We start from the raw sequence: 26,972 nt of genomic DNA, 5'->3' as shown, positions 1-26,972 counted from the left end.
TTCTTGTGGTTTGATATGAATCTCTTGAAGACATATTATACCCAATTTCAACTTTTCAAGTTTCAAAAGTACTTTTTTCCTTTTTGATGGATTGTTTAAACCATTAATATTTATAGAAATCAGTGTTAATCCTTTCCCCATTTTTTTTTATTTTAGATGTTACCTCTTGTTGGTTTTGGCTATTGTTTGACTTCTGGTTTTGTTTCCTGTTTCTTCTCGGGTGGATGTTTCACATCTACTTTGTTTTGATTTTCCTCTTGTTCTTTAGTTCTTTGTTGTATTTCTTCTTGACTTGGCATTTCCAATTCGTCTCTGCTGCTTGTTTCCTCCTCTGATCCACCCAGCTGTTCAAAGAACTCTAGTGCTTTATTTAGGTTATCAATTTTCACTCTTTTTTCGTTCCAGGATGTCAGAATACCTTCTGGGGTAATCCATCTAAAAAAAATTTTTTTTGTTTAAATAATTAGTGAGGAATCAATAGTCCTTCCTCTGTTCCCGGACTCTTCTTGGTATTTGTTTCAGTACTATTATTTCTTTATCTTTATATTTTATTGTCTCTTCTCTAGAAATCTTGTAAATAATATCTCTGACTTTCCTTCTGGCAAATCTAATATGGACCTCTTGAGGGAGTCTGTGCCGTCCCGCATAACTGGTATAGACTCTGTAGATATCATCAGATTCATTTATCATCTCATCTTTATCTCTTTGAAGGAAATTTGCTAGAAGTTTAGCCATTACCAATGTTAAGTCCTCCTCTCTAGTTTCCTCTACGTTCTGAAATCTCAAATAATAAGAGGCTCTATCCATCTCAAGGTGGATTAAGGCCTCTACAGTTTCCTTGTTGTGAATCGTAATTTTATGGTTCATAAGTGCTAGCTTTTTTTCATTTTGTTTGGATTGTTGTTCAATTATCTTGATTTTTTCCTTCATTTTTCTTAGTTGATTCCTGGATCAAGCCTATTTTTTCGCCCAGGTTTCTGATTTCAGTTTTCATTTCCCCTATTTCTGATTTCAGTTCAGTTTTCATTGCTTCCCGGTCTGCTTTACTTTCAATGTGATTTTTGGCCATAGATTCTTGTAGCATTAGCATCGTATTCTGGATTGCTAATAGGGAGGTTTGCACTGATTGGGCGCTGGTTGTGGTAGTTGATTTCTCGGGGGCCAACATTCCTTCAATTGTTCGTTGGGTTGAAACTGCTGGACTGGCTGGTGCCACCGTTGGCACAGATTTTTTCCCTGTCTTAGTGGTGGTGATACTTGTCATATCTTTTATAATTTTGGCCTGTTTATCTATTATCCTGTATATACTATCCCAAATTACCATCAATTCTATGATTTTGTAATAAATAGAGTCTCTTAATTATTAATGCTGAAGTTTTCCTAATCAATATCAACCACTATTTTTCAATACAGACACGTATCAGACAATATCACCTTTGATTAACTACTCACCAAATTCCATCACAATCAGTATATACTTAATCAATTTTTAACTCTTAGCAATCTATGTTAGAGAAAAAAATACCTATAGTGTTGTTATAATAAATACTATAATAATTTCATTCCATCACAATAAATCACTGGGAAAAGGGTTAAGTAGGACAATTAATTACCACCTTCCTTTTATCAAAATCAGTTAGGGTTATCCAAACACATTACTATATGATATCTTCAATATATAACTCTTAATTATACCCGCACTTCAATACTTAAAATAAGAATTGTGAATTATGAGGGTACCAAAGAAAAGGATCTATGTAAGAAAAATAGGAAATCTAGGGTAATCAGCTATTAAGTAAATCAGTAAATAGGATTATATAAGTTATCTGATACAATGTTCCTTCTATCTATAATATAACAATAAACTAATTAAATATATACCAACGTTCTTGTAGTTCAAAACAATATTTTTCCAGTTACAAGTTCATAAGTTTCTTCATTCACAATGAAACGTTTTACCAGAGTTTAGATTTCTCAATGGCCATCTTTAAGAATTGCACAGTCACTCTTCTTTCCATTTAGGTTCTTGTCAGATCGTTTTTTTTCAGTTCACTTAATTTTAACAAATTCATTTCAACCTGTCAAAAGGAAACAGAACCTTCTGAAAATAACTTCTCGGCTCTCACACCACACTCCGATTTTCTGTTGAGATTCCTTTTATTTTCTTATTTTCACTATTAATTTCACTATTGTCCCAGCATTAGGGATGGTAGGTTAGAACGTTGCTGCTTATTTCCTCTCCCTCCTTTCACCCTGGGTTTTCTTAGTCCGCTTGATTGTTTTTTCAAATGATCGTCTATCTCAATTGTGATCCAAATAAATTGTAATCCAAATAAAGCTTCCAACCTCATGCGATCGCCACCTCTTCGTCCACTGCCGTCTTGCTGCTTCCTGCTAGCTAGTTTGTCACGTCTCCGGATCTGGCCACACAGGTTGGCTATAATAGCTCAAGGATTAAAGATGCTCAGTTTGTTAGTAGAAAGCTACCATCTGGGTTCAAGACCTGAGTGCTGTGTGACAGAATAAGCTTCCATTACTTTCCCCAGGTTCAACAAACTTAGCAGTTCAAAAGCATGTCAATGTAACTAGCTAAACAAGTACCATTTTGGTGGGAAAGTAACAGCATTCTGTGTGCCTTGGCATCTAGTTATGCTGGCCTCATGTCCACAGAAGCATCTTTGGACAATGATGGCTGCCTTGGCTAAGAAATGGAGATGAGTACTGCCCCCTATACTCAGACATGATTGGACAGGGGAACCTTTACCTTTATCTTTCTAATTAGGACAAGGGTTGACAAAAGTCAGTTGTCATAAACAAGTAACTACGAAATAGGGTTTGGCTTTGGATGTCTGAAGAGGTAGAGATCTTAAAAGGATTCTTGCATGCTTTGTGGAATTTACAGATGATTCTTTGAAACTCTGATTAATATTGAAATGGTGAAATCACTGGACGGTTAAACATTTAAACAACGGCTGTTATTCACAATGACCCTTTGGTTCTCTTTAAGAAGTTACGATAGTGAAATGCCTTGGCAGACAGCTGGATCATGGAGAGAAACCAGGGCTCAACCTAACTGAACAGGTTGGATCTCTTTTTTAATGTACAATTGTACTATTTTAGATGGATATGCAGCTATTATATAAATTTATTTCATTCTCCCTATATCTCTGTCCCTTCACTATCTACATTGATTTGGTCATTGTAATACATAAGGATTTAGAATTCATGGGTAATGGGGAAGATTTCTTTAATACCCTGGGAAGACTATAATGCTTGTTAATTAATATTACCTACAGGCATTGATTTGGCTTGAGTCTTTTTATCTTCATGACACAATTTTTTGCTGAATCATGGCTTTTTAAATAACTACAATGGCTTGGCTTATATGTCATGTCCACCATAAATTTATGTACCTGGTTGAATAATGGTAAAAACAAGTTTGGGAAGGGAGCTAATAAGGGGTAATCTTATGATGGTCAGGAGTTGCATATCAATATTTTAGGAAGAGTTGGGTGGTTTGAGGTGAAATTCTTCATTTTTCTAAAGTGATGCAGATAGTCCTCAGCTTACAAACCTAATTGGACCAGAATATCATTCATTGAGTGAAGTGGTTGTTAAGCAGAATCCCCAAATGATTCCTTCACTCAGTGACTGCAATCCCAGGACTTCCCAGCCATGGCTTTCTGAGAGAGGGGGGAGGGGACAGAGAGGGGGGAGAGGGATTGGAAAGAGATACAGAGAGAGAGAGAAAGAGAGAGAGGGGATAAGATAAGGAAAGGGAGAGAGAGAGCGATACAGAGAGGGGGAAGAAAGGGAGAGAGAAACAGAGGGGGGGAGAGAGATACAGAGAGGGGAGAGAGAGACACAGAGTGAGAGAGAAGGGTTTTGTGGCTGGATAGGCAGGCTAGGGGTCATGTGAATGGGTGGCAGTGAGTGACATCGAGTTGGCCATGCCCATCCAGGTTTTGTGGTTTCTGGTGTTTTTTTTTTTTCTATGGGAAATGGGTCCAAATGGTTCTTTGAGTGTTTAAGGTTGCAGACTCCTGCCATTTCAAACAAATGGTTATCCAATCTCATATTAAAAACTTCCAGTGTTGGGAAATCTACAACTTCTGGAGGCAAACTGTTCCACATAACAACTTCAGAACAATAAAATGGATTTTTACTTCCAGTCAAAATAGTCATGCCACTAAAATCTAACCAATCATTTTGTCAGTTCATGTTGGATCTGCTAGTTGCAGAATGAAAATTGGCATTTCATGGCAATTTTATTGTCTTTTTAATATAAGGTTGCATTTTCTGAAATGACCCACATGATGGCACCAAATACTTGCTTCAGGACTTTTTGAAAAAAAATTTTGATTAGTTTCTGTTTAGGCAGTAAGTAGTCACAAGGTTTATGGTAAAATGCATTAGCCTGGCTCTGTGAACTGATTCATTACAAAATTGTTTATTGCTGTAGTGGTACAAAAACCAGACATCACCAAATAGTTTAAAGACTCCCGTGAATATAAGCAGGAAATAAATATTAGAGTATTGACTGGAAAAAATATCTTAAATATTATCAACATAGGACACTGCCTATTAGCAGGTCAATGGCTTGATAAAATGCTAGGTAGTGTATCTTTTCCATTACCTTATCCTTTCAAATGGAAAGGCCACTAATTGAATCAGGGCTCCTTGACATAAAACATAAAGGCTTAGCCATTCTACTTACATCATATTCATTAGGGATTTTAAATTTTGTTTGTTTATTCAGTATACAGGCTGCTTAATGGAAACAACTCAAAAATAGCAAATGGCAGAGAATGGAACTGAATTTTTTTTAAAGGCCAAGTTTTCTAACTGCATAGTTCCTTATATACTTTTATATAAGAATGGATAAGGGACTAATTATTTTGCTTCTTTTGGGGGGAACCTGTTGAATTTTTTAAAATCTCTGAACTCTCCTGAGAATTATAGCTCAAACACATAAGAGGATACCAAGTTGAGGAAAGGTACTCTAATGATCAAGGTGCAGTGCCTTTTGATTATAGATAAACTAGGTTCTCTGGCCATTCTTGATATAAGCATATTGTCTGTATTCACATACTGGATGGAGGCTTTAAGAGATAATGTGAATTACTTGAATTAATAAATAGAATCAGCCACTGTGTTTGGACAGTACTGAACCTGTTTTTAACTGTTTTTCGCATGAATAAGAATTTATTTTCCTCAATCTTGAATCATTCATCATTCAATTTTATTAAATAACCATTTAGCAAGTCTTATACTTATTTATCCATCATTTATTCATCTTCTTGTTAATTTTACATTCTTACCAGCATCATGTTCTTAAGTTATTTAGAATATAAATAACTAAGAATATTGATTCTGGAGTATGTTCAACTGAGACTTCACACAAAATGCATCCAACAAAATTTTATGTGAAATGACAAGAGATAAAGCAATCTTTCTCCCCATCTCTAAATTGGGATGTGCAAGTAGAATGAAACAGCTATAAAAATTTAAGATAATGGGACCACCATTCTAAAATAATTTCCTTTATCTTGAAAATTGTAATGGGTGTTGATGGCTCAGTAAGAAACTGGCCAAGCAGGGGAGAAGTAAAGTGGGGAATTAGGATGAAATCTCTACATAGGCATAAGAGGGCAAGGTTTGATCCTCCTCAACCTTATCTAGTCTGGTCCAGTTGCAAAGCATCAGTCTGAGAGAATTGCTGTGTTATACGCCTGAGCAATACAGTAGTTAATTTAACTGTTCATAAGTGAATCGCTGTTCATATGTGAATCTCTTCTTATAGTTCTGTAGAGAAGACTTTAACAGTTTTGATTTTAACCTTTTCTGTACACCTTTTTTCATTCAAATATCAATGATATTTCTTAAGAAAAATATTTCTATTTCTGGTATGTTAACTATAAGGTTAGAATGTTTAAAATACCTACATATTATTATTGATAATACATTTTATAATATATTTTATTTATATTACTTTTAATGAATTGGGATCTTTGAAAAGTTTGACAATAAAATATGTACCGTACATCAAAATCAGTGGTTATTTTTGAAATGAGTGAATAACATAAGAATAGATGATGTACTGCTATGTTATAATTGAAAGTTCTTTAAATAAAATAATTAAATGAGGTAAGAATGCCTATATGAATAGTTTTAGATATATACATAATATATGAAATCATAATTTTTATTTAACAAATGTATGAAAGTTAAATTAATAGATTAATTTTAAAATTAATCTATCTTAATTATTTTATACAGCTCAAGAAAATGCATTTTTAATTTAATATCTTTACAATGTTTCAAATCACTTAGTTAATGGAGTAAATTTCAGAAATATTGTTTAAGTATTTCTTTAAATCTGAAAAAGAAAAAGAAATATAAATGATCCAAGTAAAAAACAAGTTTATCCTGCACATGGGATATTGGAGCTTTAAGTCCAAAGTATCTGGAAGGCATGAGAATGGAGATAGCTGGCTATTAGCTAATATATATTATAACAATAAATCAATTTGGTATGTTTATCATTTGAAACTAGGAGTATATATGTATGCATTTTTGCTGGTATGTATTTTTCACAGATTTGAATTGACCATCTTCCTTTGAGATAGATTCTGGGCTTTAGATAAAACAGTGTATAAAAATTTAACAAGTTAGAAAGAGGCAAGGATGCTAAAACACTATTAAAATTAATTTAAAAGGTGAAGGGAGGTTTTTCAGGGCACCAGATAGACCCATGGTTGTGTGGCTCCTCACATGAAGCCACAGAGCCATGCTTGACTCCTTTTTAGAAGGCCAGGAGATGGGAGATATCCCTCATCTCCAGGGGGCAGATTATTCCACAGGTTGGGGACAATGACAGAGAAAGCTCTCTTCCAGGACTCCACCTCTCAAAGTTGTTTAACTGGGGTCTGCAACATGCTTTTCTGGCCTGACCAGATGGGACTGGCAGAGACAAAGATTGTTCCGTAGTATATGGTATGTCACATGTAGGTAAATTCTGATGATTATGTTAAGACTGAACAATCAAATAAAAAAATCTACCATTTACCATCCACATATTTAGAACAATATTTTTGCTCTTGTCTTTGTCCTAGGTTCCTTTAACCTACAAAAAGTGAGCTTTATCTCCAAAGCAAACATGCTAAAATTAGTTTTTGTATCCAGTGATGCAACTGGCCTCCAGTTATTGTTATATATTGTTCAGTTGTTTTTATCCTGTTTTATCAGATGCCGTACTCTGTTCTTTCCTGCCTCATGCAGTCATATTCTCAGGAGCCGTCACATTTATATAGCTTTCTCCAAATGCAAGTCTGCTTTCTGTGGAATCTGACCTGCATATCTAAATGCTTTTCTAAACTACTTTTGTCAGGCTTATTCTTTCCTATTTAGGCAGTAGTTTGAAAAGTTAGCAAAAGAAGACCTCCATACAGGGTAATCTTAGTATTTATTATGCAATGAATTGCTTTGGAGTGTTCCACAATGACAAGAAAGATAAAGAACAATAATTCATTTTTTAACTTTTAAGAAAATTGAAATCTAATGCAGAGCATTGCAAATTTCCTCAATCAGCATTAATGACAATGGCAGTTTAATGGCAGAACAATTTATGTATGAATAATAATAGCTGGGCAGCTATTTGAATTGGTACAATTTGAACTGGACCTAGAAACAATTTGGAAGCAATATAGATCACATAGCACCTTGTACTATGATTATTATATCAGCCCCCATTCGCTTTTTGTTAACCAGAGCTCAGTTACACAATAGCTGTATGTGCAAGAGTATCTGTTATATCCATAACTGACATTGGTAGCCCTTCAAAATGGATTAAATTTTTTTTTTTCATAGTATGTAAACAAAAATTTTGTTACATAATATGTAACAAAAATTTAAGATGAAGTTGATAAAATCTCTGGAAATTTTTCTTAAAAGAACCTAGGCAAAGTATTTTTGAGGAGTGTGGAAGATACATTTAGGCTATTACTGCACTTAGTTGCAAAGATAGCTCAATTACAAAGCATTGGCATCATCCAAAACAAGAGATTGCTGGTTTAAGGAGAGCTATTTTACCTGTAGATAAACAAAAAATTTTATTGAGAGATTCAGTCTTTTGCTGTGCATATCTAGTATATAATTATATATATATAGTATATAATATTATATAGTATATAATAATTTGAGAACATTGGTTGTATTTGTCTATATTTCTTTCCCGAATAGAATAGAACAGAACACAATAGAATTCTTTATTGACCAAGTGTGATTGAACACAAGGAATTTATCTTCTATGCATAAGCTCTCAGTGTACATAAAAATACATTCATTAAGAATCATTAGATACAACACTTAGTCATAGGATACTAAATAAGCAATCAAATCATACTAGGAAACTAATTAAAGCAATATAAATTGTAAAGATATAAGCAACAAGGTTATAGTCATAAGTAGAAGGAGATAGGTAATAGGAATGAGAAGAATAATAGTGATACAGTCTTAGTAAATAGTTTGACAATGTTGTGGGAATTAGTTGTTCAATAGAGTGATGCCATGCGGGGAAAAGCTGTCCTTGTGTCTAGTTGTTCTGGTGTGCAATGCACTATAGTATCATTTTGAGGGTAGAAGTTGAAACAATTTATATCCTGGATGTGAGAGGTCTGTAGATATTTTCACAGCCCTCCTTTTGACTCATGCAGTATACAGGGCCTCGATTGAAGGCAGGGTTGGTAGTAATTGTTTTTTCTGCAGTCCTAATTATCCCTGAAGTCTATGTCTGTCTTGTTGGGTTGCAGAACCAAACCAGACAGTTATAGAGGTGCAGATGATAGACTCAATAATTCCTCTGTAGAACTGTATCAGCAGCTCCTTGGGCAGTTTGAGCTTTCTGAGTTGGCACAGAAATAACATTCTTTGTGGTGCTTTTTTGATGACGTTTTTGATGTTAGGTCTTGATTTTAAGTCTTGAGATATGATAGAACCTACTGTAGAAACTTGAAGGTTCTACTGTTGATACCATGTTATCTAGTATTGTAAGAGATGGTAGTATAGGAGGGTTTCTCCTAAAATCTACCACCATTTGTACGGTTTTGAGTGTGTTTAGTTCAAGATTGTTCTGGTCGCACCACAAGGCTTGTTGTTCAAATAACCAAAAGATTTGCATTTGTTTCCTAATCGAAAAATTAAGCATTACTTAACTTTTTCAACTCAGGATACAGAGGTTGTTATTATGGGATAGAAATGTTGCCCTGGCAACAAAAATAGAAAAGGGTGCTTGAGTTTCCATATTTATTTCTAAAACAGTGTATTCATTTTAAGCCATCCTTTATTTCTGATTACCAGAATAGCATGATTTTTAAGAAAGCAAGGCTGGCTGCCACATTGTTTGATTTCTGTGAAGAGCTTAAAGAGGATTTTAAAGCTTTGCTATCAAAAGAAAAAGAAAAAATGGTTTAACCCTAAAAATATGTATTGAAATCTAGGTATAGTAAATGGAATTCTGAATATAAATGAACCACAATTTACATTAAAATTACCTCTGTGAGTGTTTCTACTACTCCTTGAAAATCATGTGTGAAAAATATGCACAGGACAATGGCTTTAGAAGAATATTTGCTTTCCAAAATAAGATGATTTATTCCTCCATAAATTTCAGCAGTACAGGATTTCTGTAGTATTTGAATGAGTACCTAGATGCTAATGCATTATTCAGAAACAAATAAGATATATTTTTATTCATTCCATTTTTCCTTAAGATGCCACAACATGCTTTTAATATGCTTGCCACAACATGGTATCCTCTGGAAATTGTTATTTGGTTCCTTTACTAAGGAAATTCTGAAGAATGCCATGTCATTTATCTAGGGATAGATAAAGAGTGCTTGGCTAAACAATTTAAAGATAAAAAATATCAGAATATATATTCCATTGCTTTTTGAATAATAGTAGCTTTTCTCCTGCTAGCTTCATTAATCATGTACCATTTATTATTATTATTTTTGACAAAGCTTTAGTTATCAGCATAGCAACGAAACTGGGATGGCTATGTATTCATGACTTATAAACAGGACAGTGATCAGCATTTGCTAAGGAGGTTCAAATGAAGACTCCTGTGGGAAATTCAGTTTTGTATTGTATCTGGATTCCAACATGACAGCATTCACTAATATATGTCTCTAAGATAAGCTAAAAAAAGAAAAACAAAACTCCAAAGCAAATTGTTTAAACTAAATCCCGGGAAACAAAGAGATACCTGAATATAAATGGAAAATCAATATGACTAGGTACCTACTATCCACTGAACCCAATATTCCCCAGAAAGGCCTCAGCTATAACTTCTTCTTCTTGTGCCACATCTGTCATTTGATGTTGGCGATCATGTTGGCGATCCTATTTTTATCAACAGCTGCATGAAAAAGTGCTGTTGAATTTTCAAACCAGATTTAGATTTTGAAGCCATGATGATGTTCTTCTGTCTGGACCTTGTTTGCCTTCAATCTTTCTTTGAAATATTAAGTGAACTATGCTGTATTTTCGTGGGTGTAGCATCACATGTCCAAAATATTTTAACTTTTTTGCATTTTTATGGTTTTTATTATTTCCCTTGGCTTTTCCTTGGCTTCCTAAGCTATAACATAGACAATGCTAAGCAGCTAGAATTCTTTGTAGCCTTAAAAGCAGCATTTGAAACCACAGAACGTGCCATAGAAATCCAAGAAAATATTTGTCAGGCAATCATACTGCAGACCAGAAGAATATAAAATCAAAGCAGTGGAGAAAGCATCCCTCAAAAAACTAAAATGAAACTAAAAAAGACCAAACCATCACTGTCCTTCCAGAAGACAAATAGTTAATCACAACACATTCAAAGACGGTCTACATCTACTAGAGGACAAAGAGAACTGCATCCAAATAAACACCAAGCCAATATAGAAACTAGATAATCAAGAGAACCGCCTAGGTAACAAAGATCAGATCACAAAAGTACAACAGTGGTGAATGTACATCCACTACCCAGCTCCTGTCAATATCCCAGTCCATACCTCAAAATATACAAGTCTGATGTACTCCTTTGTCTTTGTTTCATTGCTAGGAATCCCAGCATACAACATAGCCAAACACCTTACAAAAAGCTTGAATATTTCACAGAAAGGAATGAGTATTCTATCAACCTGCCAATATAGTTCCTCCAAAACAAAACAAATATTTAAAAATAGAAGAATATTAAATTATGGTTTCATTCAGTGTCAAAACATTTTTATGTCCATAGATCCAGAAGTAGCAAAAAATTCATGACAGCAGTACTACACAATAAAGTTGACCCAACCAAATACACTGACATGAAAATAGTATCATCAGCCCTTATCAGCCTCTGCCTAATTGTCTATTTCAGTTTGATGGACAAATACGCCAACAAGTCAGAGGAACATCGATCTCTACTCTCAGAGCTTATAGCAAATATTGTAATGTAGCATCTGGAAATTGTAAGTACTTCCACATATACAAAGAAAGTATGGATCCAATACATCCATCATCATAAAAAAGGAACAACCTGAGAAGATACATGAAATAATCAATAACATCTTCAAAGGAACAATATTCACAACAATAGAAGGAAATAATACATTACCCTTCATGGGTATCCTCATCAGCAAAGGACATGGCCAAAAATGAGAATGCAAGTCTATTGAAAAATAGTCTACTGTCTCCCTAAGACCAACAGTGATGTGGAACAATTGGACCCAGGAGCATCTACAGTGTAAGAGGCCAAAACAACCACTAGGTAGAAGACTAGCAGAGTTGAACACCAACTTAGCTGTCAGAAGATACAATGAAAACTCCTTAATATCCCAAAACATGGACAGACTCAACCATAGTTTTAATTGGGAAACTGTGACTACCCAAAAGCTAAACCCAAGCTAGGGAAATACTGGAAGCTTGGCATTCAGACAAATTGACCATCAATAGATACACAGAGATAAACCACATATATACATCACCAAAAGGCAGTAAAACTAAGAAGTAAGCAAAAAGACCATAATATATCCTCTCCAGCAGACAACACCCAAATAAAGCGTAGATTAATACCATACATTCACCACCTTTATCATCAATATACTGTGATATACAGGTAGCCCTTGACTTACAATTAGCTGAAAAATTCTGTTACTAAGTGAGACTTTTGTTAAGTGAGTTTTGCCAATTTTATGACATTTCTTGCTTCATTTGTTAAGTGAATCATTTCAGTTGATAGTTAGTAACACACTTGTTAAATGAATTTGACTTCCCCATTGATTTTGCTTGTCTGAAAGTCACAAAAGCTGTTTACATGACCCTGGGATACTGCAACCATCAAATATGAATCAGTTAACAAGTGTCTGAATTTTGATCACATGATCACAGGGATGCTGCAATGGTCATAAGTGTGAAAAATGATCATGTCACTTTTTTCAGTGGCATTGTAACTTCAAACATTCACTAACTGAACTGTTGTAAGTCAAAGACTATCTGCACTGATTGGCAGCATAAAGACCTGAATTCAGAAACAGAGGTTGCCATTCTTGTAGATGATATTTCAGCGCTGTATATAACTTTTTTCAAAAACGGTATTAACTACAATTTAGACTTGTTGGTTTGAAAAATTTCCTTGTTTTTACATATTGTGAGAATAAATGGAACACTCTGTATTTTTGCAGGCTGAGCATTGTTTTTATTTTTGCACTGTGTCTTAAACAAAATCTTAGTATTGCCATTGAATTAGCTATCCTTGAAGCTGTGGTCATTTTTCATGCTTTGATGTTTCTTTCCCTTCTGGCAGTGAATCTTTATGACAATAAAACATAACAGGATCAAATCCTTCAGGGAAATAAAGATTTTAGAGATACTGACAATAGTATCAAATAAATGCATGATTTGAAAATGTTGCCTAGAAATAGTAATGTGTAATTTTTTGTACTGTGCAGCTAGAAAGTTATAATGTTGGATGAGAAATAATATTTTTGTATGTTTATAAATATATCAGAATTGGTACACATGTGCAGACAGTCTTTGACTTACGACCACAGTTGAGCCCAAAATTTCCATTGCAAGCAAAACAGTTGCTAAGTGAGCAACCCATTTTACAGCCTTTCTTTCTACAGTTGTTAAGCAAATCAGTGTAATTGGTAAGTGAATTGTATGGTCATTAAGTAAATCTGGCTCCCATCACTGACTTTGCTTGTCAGAAGATTGCAAAAGGTAATCATATGAACCCGGGACTCTACAACATCATAAATACATGCCAGTTGCCAAATGTCCAAATTTTGATCATTTGATGATGGAGATGATCATAAGCGTGAAAAATTGTCATGTCATTTTTTTCAGTGCCATAACTTTGAATACTTACTAAATGAGTGGTTGTAAGTCTAGGATTACCTGAATTTAATGCCTGTGCCAGCTGTGATTGCACTTAGCAGTATACTATTGAAACTGCTTCCTCCGGCTTTCTCTTACTTTGCTAGTACCGTATTTATCGGCGTATAACACGCACAGGCGTATAACACGCATCTTCATTTTAAGAGGGAAATTTCAGGAAAAAAATTTAAATTTCTAAATAAAAACTTTGAAGCACCGCCCGGCCTCCGCTTGCCCTCCGCTCGCACCGCCCGGCCTCCGCTCGCACCGCCCGGCCTCCGCTTGCCCTCCGCTCGCACCGCCCGGCCTCCGCTCGCACCGCCCGGCCTCCGCTTGCCCTCCGCTCGCACCGCCCGGCCTCCGCTCGCACCGCCCGGCCTCCGCTTGCCCTCCGCTCGCACCGCCCGGCCTCCGCTCGCACCGCCCGGCCTCCGCTTGCCCTCCGCTCGCACCGCCCGGCCTCCGCTCGCACCGCCCGGCCTCCGCTTGCCCTCCGCTCGCACCGCCCGGCCTCCGCTTGCCCTCCGCTCGCACCGCCCGGCCTCCGCTTGCCCTCTGCTCGCACCGCCCGGCCTCCGCTGGCTTCTTAAACATTATATCGGCGTATAACACGCATACATCATTTGCCCCCTATTTTCAGGGGGAAAAAAGTGCGTGTTATACGCCGATAAATACGGTAATTAAATCTTCAGTGTTCTTCCTACCTGGGCTAAGTGTATATAAGCAGTATCAATTGAAATGGGCCTTCAGATACCTTGTTTTAGAAGTTGGGCATGGGGCAGCTTTCAAATATAATAATGTTATTTAATGATCAAAGTTGTATACTGCCCATTTGTGATTCTGGGTCTTTACCATCAACATAGTACCTCAGTTATATAATACCTTTGTATGCAATGTTTGGTACCAATGTAAATAAAAATAGGCCTAGTTCTGATATAGAAACTTCAGTGCCATTGCCATATGTAGTGATTTGAGCTCTCTCCAATCTGAAACCATCCAACTATGTTGGATTTCATTTCCCATAATAACAGTGATCACTTTGGATGATTGACTCATTCTCTTTCCAATCTATTTTTAAATTTGTAATTAAAATTATAATATTAAATATAAATGTAAATAAAGATGATAGAAAATGGGATAGACAGAGAGAAAGCTCTAGATATTGGGGGTGGAGGGGAATAAAAGCATCCACTTCCAACATTTTTCAGTGCAGTAAAATACAGAATAAAATTATCACCTCGACTTTTTACTTTACCGATTTAACAAATATTAACCATTTCTATAACAAGAAACTATATTAATCAGCAAAGCCCAGTATTAAGCGTTCATTTTTTTTGCTGTCTTGAGCACAAAATCCAGAAATGGTTTCCAAGTTAAAACAAGGCTGGATATGTTCTTTTCTCTAATTAAAACAATCAATTTTCCCATTTCTACTAGCTCCATCATTTTTTCCATCTATTCTTCTGTTGTGGGAATTGATATATCTTTCCATTTCTGTGCATATAGAATTCTTGTTGCAGTTGACATGTATATACAATAACAAAGCTCCAAATCTTTTCCCCAACTCCTTATCTAATAATTCTAAAAGAAAAATTTCAGGTTTCAATTTTATGCTTGTTTTAAAAATCTGCATTATGACATGAATGAGCCCAGTATTTCTTTGCTTTATTAAAAAACCATCAAAGATGATAAAAAGTTTCCTTTAGATTCACCCTTCCGACATACATTTTCTAATCTATCTAGCAATGTTTCTTTCAGCCCTGTTCTACAATAACATCAATTATAAAATTGCAAACACTTTCAAAGGGCTTTATTCTTCATTTTGACAATCACAAAGCAATGCTTGTGTATATAAATCTGTTAGACTTAATATGCAAAAGTTCTTGCTTCTAAACTACATTAGAAAAACAAATAAAAATAAAGAGTTTGTGGTCCTTTTTTAATGCATGTAATGCAAAGCTAATTTGGTGAAGCTTGAAAGGTCTCTGCCATATGAGCCTTTGAAAAGCATCCTTTCCATACTTCAGATATTTCAATGAAATTCACATGCTAATGTCAGGCCAAAATGAAATTGATTATACCAGTTGTAAAACATACATAAAATCCAATGTATTTGTCTAACAAAATAAACAGCAGTATAAATAGAATAGAATAGAATAGAATAGAATAGAATAGAATAGAATAGAATAGAATAGAATAGTGTGATTAGACACACAAGGAATTTATCTTGGTGCGTATGCTCTCTCAGGGTACATAAAAGAAAAGATATATTTGTCAAGAGTCAGGAATCATAAGGTACAACACTTAATAATCATCATAGGGTACAATAAGCAATCAAATCATACTAGGAAACAGTCAATATAAATCGTAAGGATACAAGCAACAACCTTACAATCATACAGTCACAAGTGGGAGGGGATGGGTGATAAGGAGTGATGAGAAGATTAATAGTAGTAGTAATGCAGAATTTGTAAATAGTTGGACAGTGTTGAGGGAATTACTTGTTTAGCAGAATGTTGGCGTTCGGGAAAAAACTGTCCTTGTATCTAGTTGTTCTGGTGTGCAGTGCTCTATAGAATCATTTTGAGGGTAGGAGTTGAAACATTTTATGTCCAGGATGTGAGGGGTCTGTAAATATTTTCACAGCCCTCTTTTTGACTCGTGCAGTATACAGGTCCTCAATAGAAGGCAGGTTGGTAGTAATTGTTTTTTCTGCAGTCCTAGTTATCCTCTGAAGTCTGTGTCTGTCTTGTTGGGTTGCAGAACCAAACCAGACAGTTTCAGAGGTGCAGATGACAGACTCAGTAATTCCTCTGTAGAACTGGATCAGCAGCTCCTTGGGCAGTTTGAGCTTTCTGAGTTGGCGCAGAAAGAACGTTCCTTGTTGTGCTTTTTTGATGACGTTTTTGATGTTAAGTGTCCATTTTAGATCTTGTGATATGATAGAACCTAGAAATATCAAGGTTTCTACTACTGATACTGTGTTGTCTAGTATTGTAAGAGGTGGTAGTATAGGAGGGTTTCTCCTAAAGTCTACCACCATTTCTACGGTTTTGAGTGTGTTTAGTTCAAGATTGTTCTGATTGCACCACGAGGCAAGTTGTACAACCTCCCGTCTGTATGCAGATTTGTCGTTGTCTCAAATGAGACCAATCACTGTTATATCATTTCCAAACTTCAGTATTTTAGCAGATGGATCATTTGAGATGCAGTCATTGGTATATAGGGAGAAAAGAAGTGGAGAAAGCACACAGCCTTAGGAGAGGGGGCTGTGCTGATTGTACAGGTATCAGATGTGATTCTGCCTAGCTTCACCTGCTGCTTCCTGTCTGTTAGAAAACTTATGATCCATTTACAAGTGTGTTCAGGTACCTCTAGCAGATTTAGTTTAATTAGAAGAATGTCTGGAATGATGGTACTGAATGCTGAACTGAAGCCTACAAAGAGGCCCTTGCATAAGTAGAGATTTAAGGTGTTGTAGGATGTAGTGCAGAGCCATATTAACAGCATCATATGTTGATCTATTTGCTCGGTATGCAAATAGCATGGGATCTAACAGCAGATCCGTGATGGTTTTCTGGTGGGACAGCACTAGCCTTTCAAAGATTTTCATAACTACAGATATTAGAGCAACTGGTCTGTGTCATTCACTTCCCTGGTGGAGGGTTTCTTTGGCACTGGGATGATAGTAGAGAGTTTGACACAAGAAGGAACAGCACATCTGTAGTGATTTATTGAAGATTCGGGTGAAGATGGGGGCCAGTTGGTCAGCACAGACTTTTAAGCAAGGAGTTATCTTGTCTGGCCCTGGTGCTTTTCCTGGCTTTTGTCTGTGTAATAGATCTTGCACTTCTTTTTCTGTGATCACCAGAGGTTGTGAACCCAATGGGTTGGGGTCAATTGTGGAGGCTTGGCTGTTATTGATGTGTTTGAAATGGGGGTTGTGGAGATAGATGGCTGTAGTTTCCTTTCAAACCTGCAGTAAAACACATTCAGGTCATCTGCTAGTTGTTGATTTCCTTCTGCCTGGGAAGGAGGTTTACTGTAGCCGGTGATGTTTGCAAGAGTTTTCCACATGTTTGCTGGTTCATTTGTTGAGAACTGATTCCTTAACTTTTCAGAATAGCTTCTTTTTGCTCCTCTGATTTCTCTGGCAAATATATTTCTGGCCTGATTGTATGGCATTCTGTCACCTTTTCTGTAGGCTTCCTCTTTGGAACAACGTAGCTGCTTAAGTTTAGCTGTGAACCAAGGTTTATTGTTACTATCAAAATTAGAACAACTGTATTGTAGACACACATTAATAGGAATTGGAATGGATAAATTTTATACAAAAGAAATAAAGTAGTTTAACTTTGGATCTCTAGGCTGCTCGAACCTTGAACATAGCATTTTCAAAAAGCAAGATGAATTAGGATAATGATATTCAAAGTGAAGATCATGTTTCATTGATAGGGCTTGTTTTGCCACTACCTGAGTTGATTTAGAACATGAGATGACATGTAATATGATGGGATTTCTTTGCTAACAAAGCTGGTCCCTGCCTTAAAAGTGCTTCTGTTGAGCAGCTGGGTTGATGAGACTCACTCATCATTTTCATTGGTTCTTATTAGACCTACATTTCTTCAAGTCTGAAGTAGACAGTTGCTATGGGGGAAATAAGTGCTCTCAGATTGCTTTCATACATTTTTAGTACAGTGGAGTTGAATCTGAGATGTCACGTTACAGTTTGCTCCTTCTCACTACGCATCAACATTAATCTTTGCTTACAAAATACTTACTATACTTTACCATATGCATATTTCACATGTATGATTGATGATTCTCAAGATCGCTTGATCTGTACAAAACAAAATCTGCACTAGCTAAAGGCCAACCATATTACCAGATTGGCCTTTGATTGTAATATTAATTATATTAACAAAACTCCTTACATCTGTCTTCTTACGCTCTTTACACTCTGATAAAAAGTGATATCCCATTAGCATGGACTACAATCATATTTTCAATCGTTTTTATCTCCTTTCTGACACTGGAAGCTATTACATAAAATTTGCCACATTATGATAACATCTTTTCCTTATCTGATAAATGTACAAAAATACCAGATCTGAATTGTCTGGGATTTTCAACAAAAAGGGAGTAATGTACTACCTCTGTAAAGAACAATTTCTGAAAAAAAATATAATATAAAAATGTGTGGGTAATATTTTAAATTACTCCAGATCTACAAGGGCAGAAATGCTTTTTGTATAGAATGCCTTTAACTGTCTTATAGAAATGCAGATAATAACATACCAAATATTGTTTTTATAATAAATTATTTTGGAGAAGACAAAGAGAGAAGATAAGAAATAGATTTCCTTCTATGTGAATTATCCAGTCTCTGATTCCACTATTTTTAAGGATGTGATACCTAGCTGGATCAATATTTTAAGTGTATTGCCTCCTTGAATTGCTGCATGCTCATAACCCAAAGAAAAAAAGCGCTTTAAGGGATCAATCTACTAAATGCAAGTTTAACACTATGGTCTACTTCTACCTGGATAAAAGCCAAAGATCAATAACAAGTACTATTCAATTTGTTTGAAATATGATTTTGAACATGTGGAAGCACAGGTGAAACACTTTCTTGAATAATGAAAGTAAGTGACTTTCTTCTTTTTCTCATGTTAGTGCAACAGAACCGCATCTGCTGATTTTATATGCATGATGCATGCAGGACCTCTTCAATTTTTAATTTCTCTTGGTACTTCCCCACATCCAGACTGTATGTTCACTCATGCACAGAAACAGCTGATAGTAGATTCTGAAACGGTTCCAGGAGTTTAAAAAAATATACTGCTATTTTAATAATCCCAAAGGAGGTGTTCTTGCAGGCACCCCAATGTTTTTTAAACTACTTATTTTAAAGGATTTTTCTAGTCTTATTTGTGATGATTTAACAAAATAACAGAGTTGGAAGGGACATTGAAGGTCTTCTAATCCAAGACCCTGCTCAAGCAGGAGATCTTAAACCATTTCAGACAAGTGGTTGCCCACAACTTCTGAAGGCAATCCATTCCATTAAATGAATTGTTCTGTCAGAAAATTTCTCCTGATTTCTAGGTCGATTCTCTCCTTGATTAATGTCCATTCATTGCTTCTTGTCCTGTGTTCAGGTGCTTTGGGGAATATGTTGACCTCTCTTCTTTGTGGCAATCCCTTAGGTATTAGAAGACTCTATCTTGTCATCCCTAGTCCTTTTTTTTCATTAATCGAGACATACCCAATTCCCACAACTGTTCATTTGTTTTAGCTTCCAAATCCTCTAATCATCTATTGTTGTTCTTCCCTGCATTCTTTCTAGAGTCTCAACATTTTCTTAATATTGTGGTGACCAAAATTGGATGCAGAATTCTAAGTGTGGTTTTATCAAGGCTCTAGAAATTTGTATTAACATTTCACATGATCTTGATCCTATCCCTCTATTAATGCTGCCTAAGGCTGTATTAGCTTTGTTGGTAGCTGCAGTACACTGCTGGCTCATATTTAAGTGATTGTCCACTAGGACTCCAAGTTCCTTCTCTCAGTTACTGCTATTGAGCCAGTTAGATTTGATATAGCAAATAAGTGATTTGAACACAGGTATTTTTAATTCAAATTTAGTAGAAAAAAAATGTATCAAAAAGCATGAAGAAGAGAGAAGATGTTTAACAGAGGTATTTCACTTTCAAATGCAGCCTGAAGTGGTTCAGTGATTCATTGCTGCAGAGTACAGCAGTCAAGAGTTCAAACTGAAATGTAAAAATACTATCAGTTTTTATTAGCTTTCTTAATTCTAAAGACTGTATTTCTTAACTTTTTCAGTTAATATTTTGAAAATCTTTGAAATTGGTGATTGTATGAAAGTTCCTATCAGGTTGAGTTGATGCAGAAGTGAAAAAAATATTGGCTAGCAAATGAGACAGTAAAGCTACTAGTGCTCTTGAGTGAAGATGATCTCCAAATATAATTAATTCTCAAATCAAATGAGGTTGAAATTTGCCAGTCAAGCTTCTGAATGTGTAAATAATTGCTTTAGAGATTCCTGTTATATATTACAGGGTTAAAGTAATAGATTTTGACCTTAAAATAAAAAGGGTAGAATAAAAATAATACCAGAGCTTCTTTAAGCCCTGGTCCACAAAGACAGAAACAGATGTATACTTGCTCAGAAAAATTAAAGACTAGGGGCTTTTGTAAAAAAATACCCCTTAAGCATAGTGGGGCTCTTAAATGCTTATTGTTGTTACAAACTAGGATGACAAAGTAGTTCACATTTCTAGCATTAGCTTTAAAAAATTGGACTTGAATTTCTGGGTCAGGTTACAAAAGAAGATGCTCAAACACTAATTTTTCTACAGCAAGATCTTTTTACCTGGTATTGGTTGGCAGTCAGATTCATTTGATCTACCTAATATATCTTGGTCGTGTTGATTAAATAAAAGTTTGGGGATGCTTCAGAAACTATCTCTCCATTCTTCTTTAAGGTATGGAAGTATGATTAGCTTATGATTTTAAATAAAAAAAGATGAAGTCTATATTTCTTTGGATTGATTTTACATTTCTATTTTTTTAAAATACTGAAGTACTTAAAAAAAAAAACCTTTCTCTATATGATAAGATCATCCATCATCCCTACAGTTTCTAGCTTGAAAAAGTATGCCTTCCACCAAATTGTCATCAACTTTACTCATTTGTTTTTTTTTTTCCTCCTCTTCCTAGAACTACGCAATGATGCTTCAGCAGCAGGCTAATCAACATGTGCAAAACACCACTGATCAGCCTGATTTTGGAGCACATCTCACAAAGGAGAAATTTAATGCCCTTCGAGATGAGCAAATTGGACAGCTAAATGAACTAATGAAAGAGGCCACCAAACCAAAGAGACAGTTCAGTATTTTAGATGATGGAGACTGCAAACATTAACAAATTTTCTGAATTTCATTTTATGGTGTTTCTTTCTTTTTCTTTTTGTATTTCCCCCCAAAAATGGTTTTATTCTAAAGAATAATGGAAGATGGTAAAGATATGCATAACAAATGATCAGAAATAACTAGTGGCATTTATATATTATGTACAGCCTGCACTAAGTGTGCAGAATAGTTCAATATTTTGGAACATTTCAGCTATGTTAAATTTACTATATGCAGGAAATGAATTAAAATGGCTTTGTACTAAGAATGTATTTTGTGAATAGTCGGAACATCAGAAAGGGAAGAACTTTGAATTGCATATTGATGCAAGTTTAAAGTTTAATAGTTGTTTTGCTTTTTAAAAAATAGAATATAGTTGTATGTATTTAACATAATTTATTGTTTAATTCAAGTGTCTTGAAGATCATATCAAATTCTGCTTTTGAACTTACTTTTAAATACTAAAATCTGCCTTCTTTTGCCCAATATTTCTTTCCTGCAAAAGAATTTTTGTTTTTTCTATTTCATTTTAAAGCACTAAGGTAGCTGATGGCATTGTTACTCTTACTGTGATGCACCTTTGTATCATTCTTCCGCCTCCCATGCTGCTCTTGCTTTGTGTTCTAATAAAAGTTCTCTTGCTATGTCTTCCCTTGAGATTTAATTGGGATATAACAAGCCAAGCAAGCTCCAGACTGCTGGGAAAAAGATGGTTCAATGCGAGAAGAAAATCTGCATACACAGACCAGCTGCTTCTTAACTAAAAAAAAAACAAACCAAAGAAATTCTGCATCCAACAGTTTTAAGAAGAGAAGTTAAACTGAATAGGTGGACCTTGCTTTTATTTAATATGCACAGTTCTCCAGAACCCAATAAGACTCTCCTTGTTTAAAAATAGTTATGCTCTGGATATTTTTAAAAATATGCTTCCATTTTTAAACAAATCAAATATGAATTCAGTGTAGATGAAACAATCAGGTTTTATAAGTGGTAACTGGAAGTAAAAAGAAGTTGATCTCTGTTTATATAAATAATGCTACACATAATTTTTAGATGGAGGATACCTGGTAGGGTTTGATAAGAACTAGGGTAACTATAGTGATGACTTTGGCCCAGAAGATCTAGATTCAGAATAACAGAGTTGGAAGGGAACCTGGAGGTTTTCTAGTCCAACCCACTGCTCAAGCTGGACACCCTATATTATTTTAGACAAGTGGCTGGCCGGTTTCCTCTTAAAAGCCATGAGTATTGGAGCACCCAGACCTTCTGAAGTCCATCTTCAGCCATGAAAGCTCACTGAAAGAGTCACACTAAAGTACTTGTCATGATGAACATGGTAAATTAAAAACAGGCAGAAAAAAAAAGCATTTTTACTTTGACAATAGTTTATCCAAGATTTAACTCTATTTCTTTATTGCATTCCAATTAAAAACACCCCATGCTGACTGAACATGGTCTGAAGATTTAGGACGAGTTCCTAAAAATTTTTTTTAAAGAAAGCTGCAAACTAGTTATAGGTTTTGTTTAAAATGTGAATGAGGATCAAGAAGGTGCATGTTTTTGGAATAAAAATCTCTGCCTTGTAATTAATTATTGATATTAATTAAGAAAGGATAGCTAAATCTCACTACATGACAAACATAATGCATATTTTCACTTTTAGACACCAGTATGATTCTGATTTATATAACCCAGGTTTATGGGTGCAATAAATAATTAGTGCATTTAGTGTCACCATTTTGCATCTAATGCCACACCCAGAAGCATGATCTGGTCACAAATTTCAGGAGGTTGTTGATTTGTATGTACTCACTGTTTGGTGGATGGTATCCTGGAGAATGGCAGCAATATTTTCCCATGTGTTTCATGTCTTGGGATCTGTTTTGACATTCAATTGATGTGGAAGGTTTTTTGCCCAATATATTATATAGAGATCATGGAAAAAAAGAAATGAAAACTCATTTGTCTGGTCTGAGTCCTTTATCATCCAAACATCTATTAAAAACCTCTCAACTGCTGTAAATGGAAAGAAGATTTTTCCCCAGCTTTAAAAAAAGTAATCACCTATTTCCAATCTTCCCGATATACTGTATATTATTTTGACCTTTCTCAAAAACAATATTTTCACTTTGAATTCCTAGTTTAAAAATGATTTGGTGCAAGATTACAATAGAAGTGACAATGATTAAAATAGCTGAATATAACATTAGTTTCCATTAAAATGTCAAAAAGTGCATGTCTCCTGAAAATTACTAAGTAATTCAGTTTTCAATTTTCTTTTAACTTTGAGTGTTAGCTAAATAAGTTGTTCTTACCTAAGTCAATTTTAGTTATTTGCCATTTTAGTGGGACTTTATTGTTCTTTACCAATTAGATAAACAGGATCCAGATACCCTATTTCGTCAACTAGAGAAAGATCACAATATTTCCTGAGACATCAATACCAATTGGAATATACAACAGAAAGAACTTTGTACATTTAGTTTAGAATTTCATCTTACAAGCTGTATATTGAATTACTTCTTATTTTAGAATGGGATAGACAGCATTTTGGTCTTTCTATTAAGGGACAATTCGCGGATAGTTTCAAGCTTTATAACTTCAGTAGGTAGGGCTGAAATACTGGTCCTTTTGGGGTAATGGTGGAAATTTTAAAACTAAATGAGCATATTTACCCTGGAGTTAAGCCCTTATTTTAGCAAAAACAAACAAACCAGAAACAGAAACTAACCAATCAAAGGATATTTAGGCAGCTGTTAATTGCATCCAGGCCACAATTTATTCATTTTAATCCATAGGTAGGTTAGAATGTAAATCAAAGCTTCAATGTTTGAACACACAAGAACACACAAGACCATTGCTGTTATTACCAGTGAAGAGGAAATGTATTTTCCCTTCTGCATCCCAAAAAGGACATACTGGTATACATTAAATACAATAATTAATATTGTGATAGTCCATTTATTGACAAACTTGGAGTAATATTCTCATGCATCTTTCATTTGGACAAATGTATTGGTCTCCTATTTGTTTCCACCCCAGTGCAAAGGTGGTTTGTTGTTTTCTTTTAAGATTCTACACCGCTTGTATCCTGCTTCTGTCACTATCTTCCTCCCCATTACTTTGATATCCTTAGATTTTCTTCCTGCAGAATCCCTGCTTCAGGAGGAAGGTTAAGAAAAGTGGTAGAATAGGATGAACTCCCTGTTTTACATTAATCTCTCCCACCCCCCAATCCCTGACTGGCTCCTGACCAATTGCTGAATTTATTTAATAACCTTCCTATTCAGTATATTAAATGGAAAATTCAAAAAGGTTTGTAATTTTGTATAAAGGCAGTTCAATCTTTCAGGTATAGGTTTGAGTGTTTGTGAGGGGGTGTGCTTTTAAAATAATAAATAAGCTTGAAAAGTACAAGTAATCATAAAAATATAGTTTGATTATAATAAAGCAATGTATCTAATAAAGTTAGTGACTACTTCTCTTAATAACCAAGTTTCCAGTATTCAAAAAGGATTATCCATAACAGAATCTTGCAAATCTGCCTATGTTTTCACTTCACTGCCTCTTATACCTCAGGGGAGGGATAGGGAGCTGAGAGATAGACAGACAGACAACATAGAAAAAATGAGACAGGACAGGACAGGGTGAAATAATAATATATAATTATTATTTGTCTCCTATTTTTCCTACAACAATAATGGGGAGGGGTGGGCTAAGAGAGAGTAATTTGCCAAGTCCCCAGCCAGCTTCTATACCTAAGATGAGACTAGAATTCAGTCTCCTGGTTTCTATGCCAGCAGCATAACCACTAGTACAAACTAAGTTTTGTTAATTAATTACAAAATTAATCCATTTCAGCATATTTCAGGAACACATTTAAAGTACAAAGATCCGGGGGGGGGGGGATTTTATTTTACTGTTAATTAAAAAGTCCCAGGAAAACACATTTGGCACACATTGCACTGTCACAGAAAAGTACTACAGAGACTGAGATTGTTTAACTTATTGTTTTAATTCTGAAGCCATCCAAATCCACAACTGTGGCCAGTTTAGAATGAGAAAAGAATTTAAAAGAAACAACATATCTCAAAGAAAGAATACGAGTGACTGTAACACTGGTCCATAATACAAAAAGATAAAATCCAATCAGAAGGCTTGTGAGAAAGTCAGGAAGTTAAAATCTTGTGAAAAATCATCACGGAGAAGACTTCCAGAAACCATTAGATGCAAAAGCATGTTAGACCAAAAGTAAAGTAAAGTATTGGCTGGCTGACATCCTGACATCACAACTTAGTTTAAGAGCTTTGGTGGCGCACTGGTTAGAATGTAGTACTGCAGGCTACTTCTGCTGTCTGCTGTCTGACTGCAATTTAGCAGTTCAAATCTCACCAGCTCAAGGTTGACTCAGCCTTCCCTCCTACCGAGGTTGGTAAAATGAGGACCCAGATTGTTGGGGGCAATATGCTGACTTTGTAAACTGCTTAGAGAAGGCTGTAAAGTACTGTGAAGAGGTATATAAGTAAGTACTATTATAAAGTGCTATTGTTATTAACATGGTCTTATTTTCAATATTTTCTTTTAGTTATTTTTTTCATCATAATTGTAACTGCAAACAGTTGCTAAAAGTGACAATCTGTTACTATAAACTATCTCAATAAAGGATGATTCTGTGGAGTTATTTTTCCTTTCTTGTCTACACTGCAGATCTAGGACAGAAAATAGGAAAGGCATTATAGGAAAGCAATTAGGACTGAAATCTGAAATTGCTCAAAAGTTTAAAAGGAACAGACAATCTCCACCCCTCACTCTTCTCATCATCTCTCATCACCTCTGATCTATCTATTTCACGAGGCTGCTAAGTAAAATTTATTTATTTATTTTTGTCAATTGTTTACAAGATCATAGGTATAAGTAAAAACATAGTTATGAATACATGGATACATATAAGAAAAATAAAAAAAGAAACAATAGGACAGGGACGGTAGGCATGTTGGTGCGCTTATGCACGCCCCCTACAGACCTCTTAGGAAAGGGGTGAGGTCAATAGTAGACAGTCTAAGGTTAAAGTTTTTGGGGTTTGGGGAAGAAACCACAGAGTCAGGTAGAGTATTCCAGACATTGACCAATCTGTTGCTGAAGTTGTATTTCCTGCAATCAAGTTTGGTGCGATTAACCTTGAATTTGTATCTATTGTGTGCTCTTGTTGTTATGGCTGAAGCTGAAGTATTCATTGACAGGTAGGACACTGCAATGTATGATTTTATATACTATACTTAGATTGGACTGAAGGCAGCGTAGTTGTAGGTTTGTAGAGTAGTTTGTCGTGTACCACTGAATGAAAGGCTTTACAGAAGTCTATGTAGCTTGCGTCTATTGCTTGGCCCTGATCAAGTTGTGTAGTCCATATGTTTTTGCAGTGTAAGAGTTGCAGATTACATGATAGTTTTTTCCTGAAACCAAATTGTTAGAGAGAAATTATTAGAAATTACATAATAATTAATAATAATAATTAGAAATTATTAGAGAGTAGGTTGTTTGTTTCTAAGTGGAGGAGGATGGATTGGTTAATAATTGATCCCATGACTTTACAGGTGACGCAGCATAAAGAGATTGGTCTGTAATTTT

The 26,972-nt window shown here is 35.2% G+C and overlaps 1 protein-coding gene across 3 annotated transcripts in view; it reads left to right on the top strand.

The window, feature by feature from the left end:
- SDHAF3 (succinate dehydrogenase complex assembly factor 3) overlaps positions 1-21,992 on the top strand; it is a 37,479-nt gene extending 15,487 nt beyond the window's left edge. For all 3 annotated transcript variants that reach the window (XM_026675658.2, XM_087948206.1, XM_087948207.1), the window contains one exon: positions 21,154-21,992. In XM_026675658.2, the coding sequence (XP_026531443.1) occupies positions 21,154-21,357 (204 nt within the window). In that variant the 3' untranslated portion in view covers positions 21,358-21,992. The remainder of the gene's footprint in view (positions 1-21,153) is intronic.
- Positions 21,993-26,972: the final 4,980 nt, after the last annotated feature.

This window comes from Notechis scutatus, chromosome Z, assembly GCF_049901735.1.
Source record: "Notechis scutatus isolate UNSWTSFEM ecotype Mainland chromosome Z, rNotScu1.2, whole genome shotgun sequence".
Classification (NCBI taxonomy): Eukaryota; Metazoa; Chordata; class Lepidosauria; order Squamata; family Elapidae; genus Notechis; species Notechis scutatus.
The sequence above is the reverse complement of the archived record's forward strand: the minus strand, read 5'-3'. Positions and strand labels throughout refer to the sequence as shown.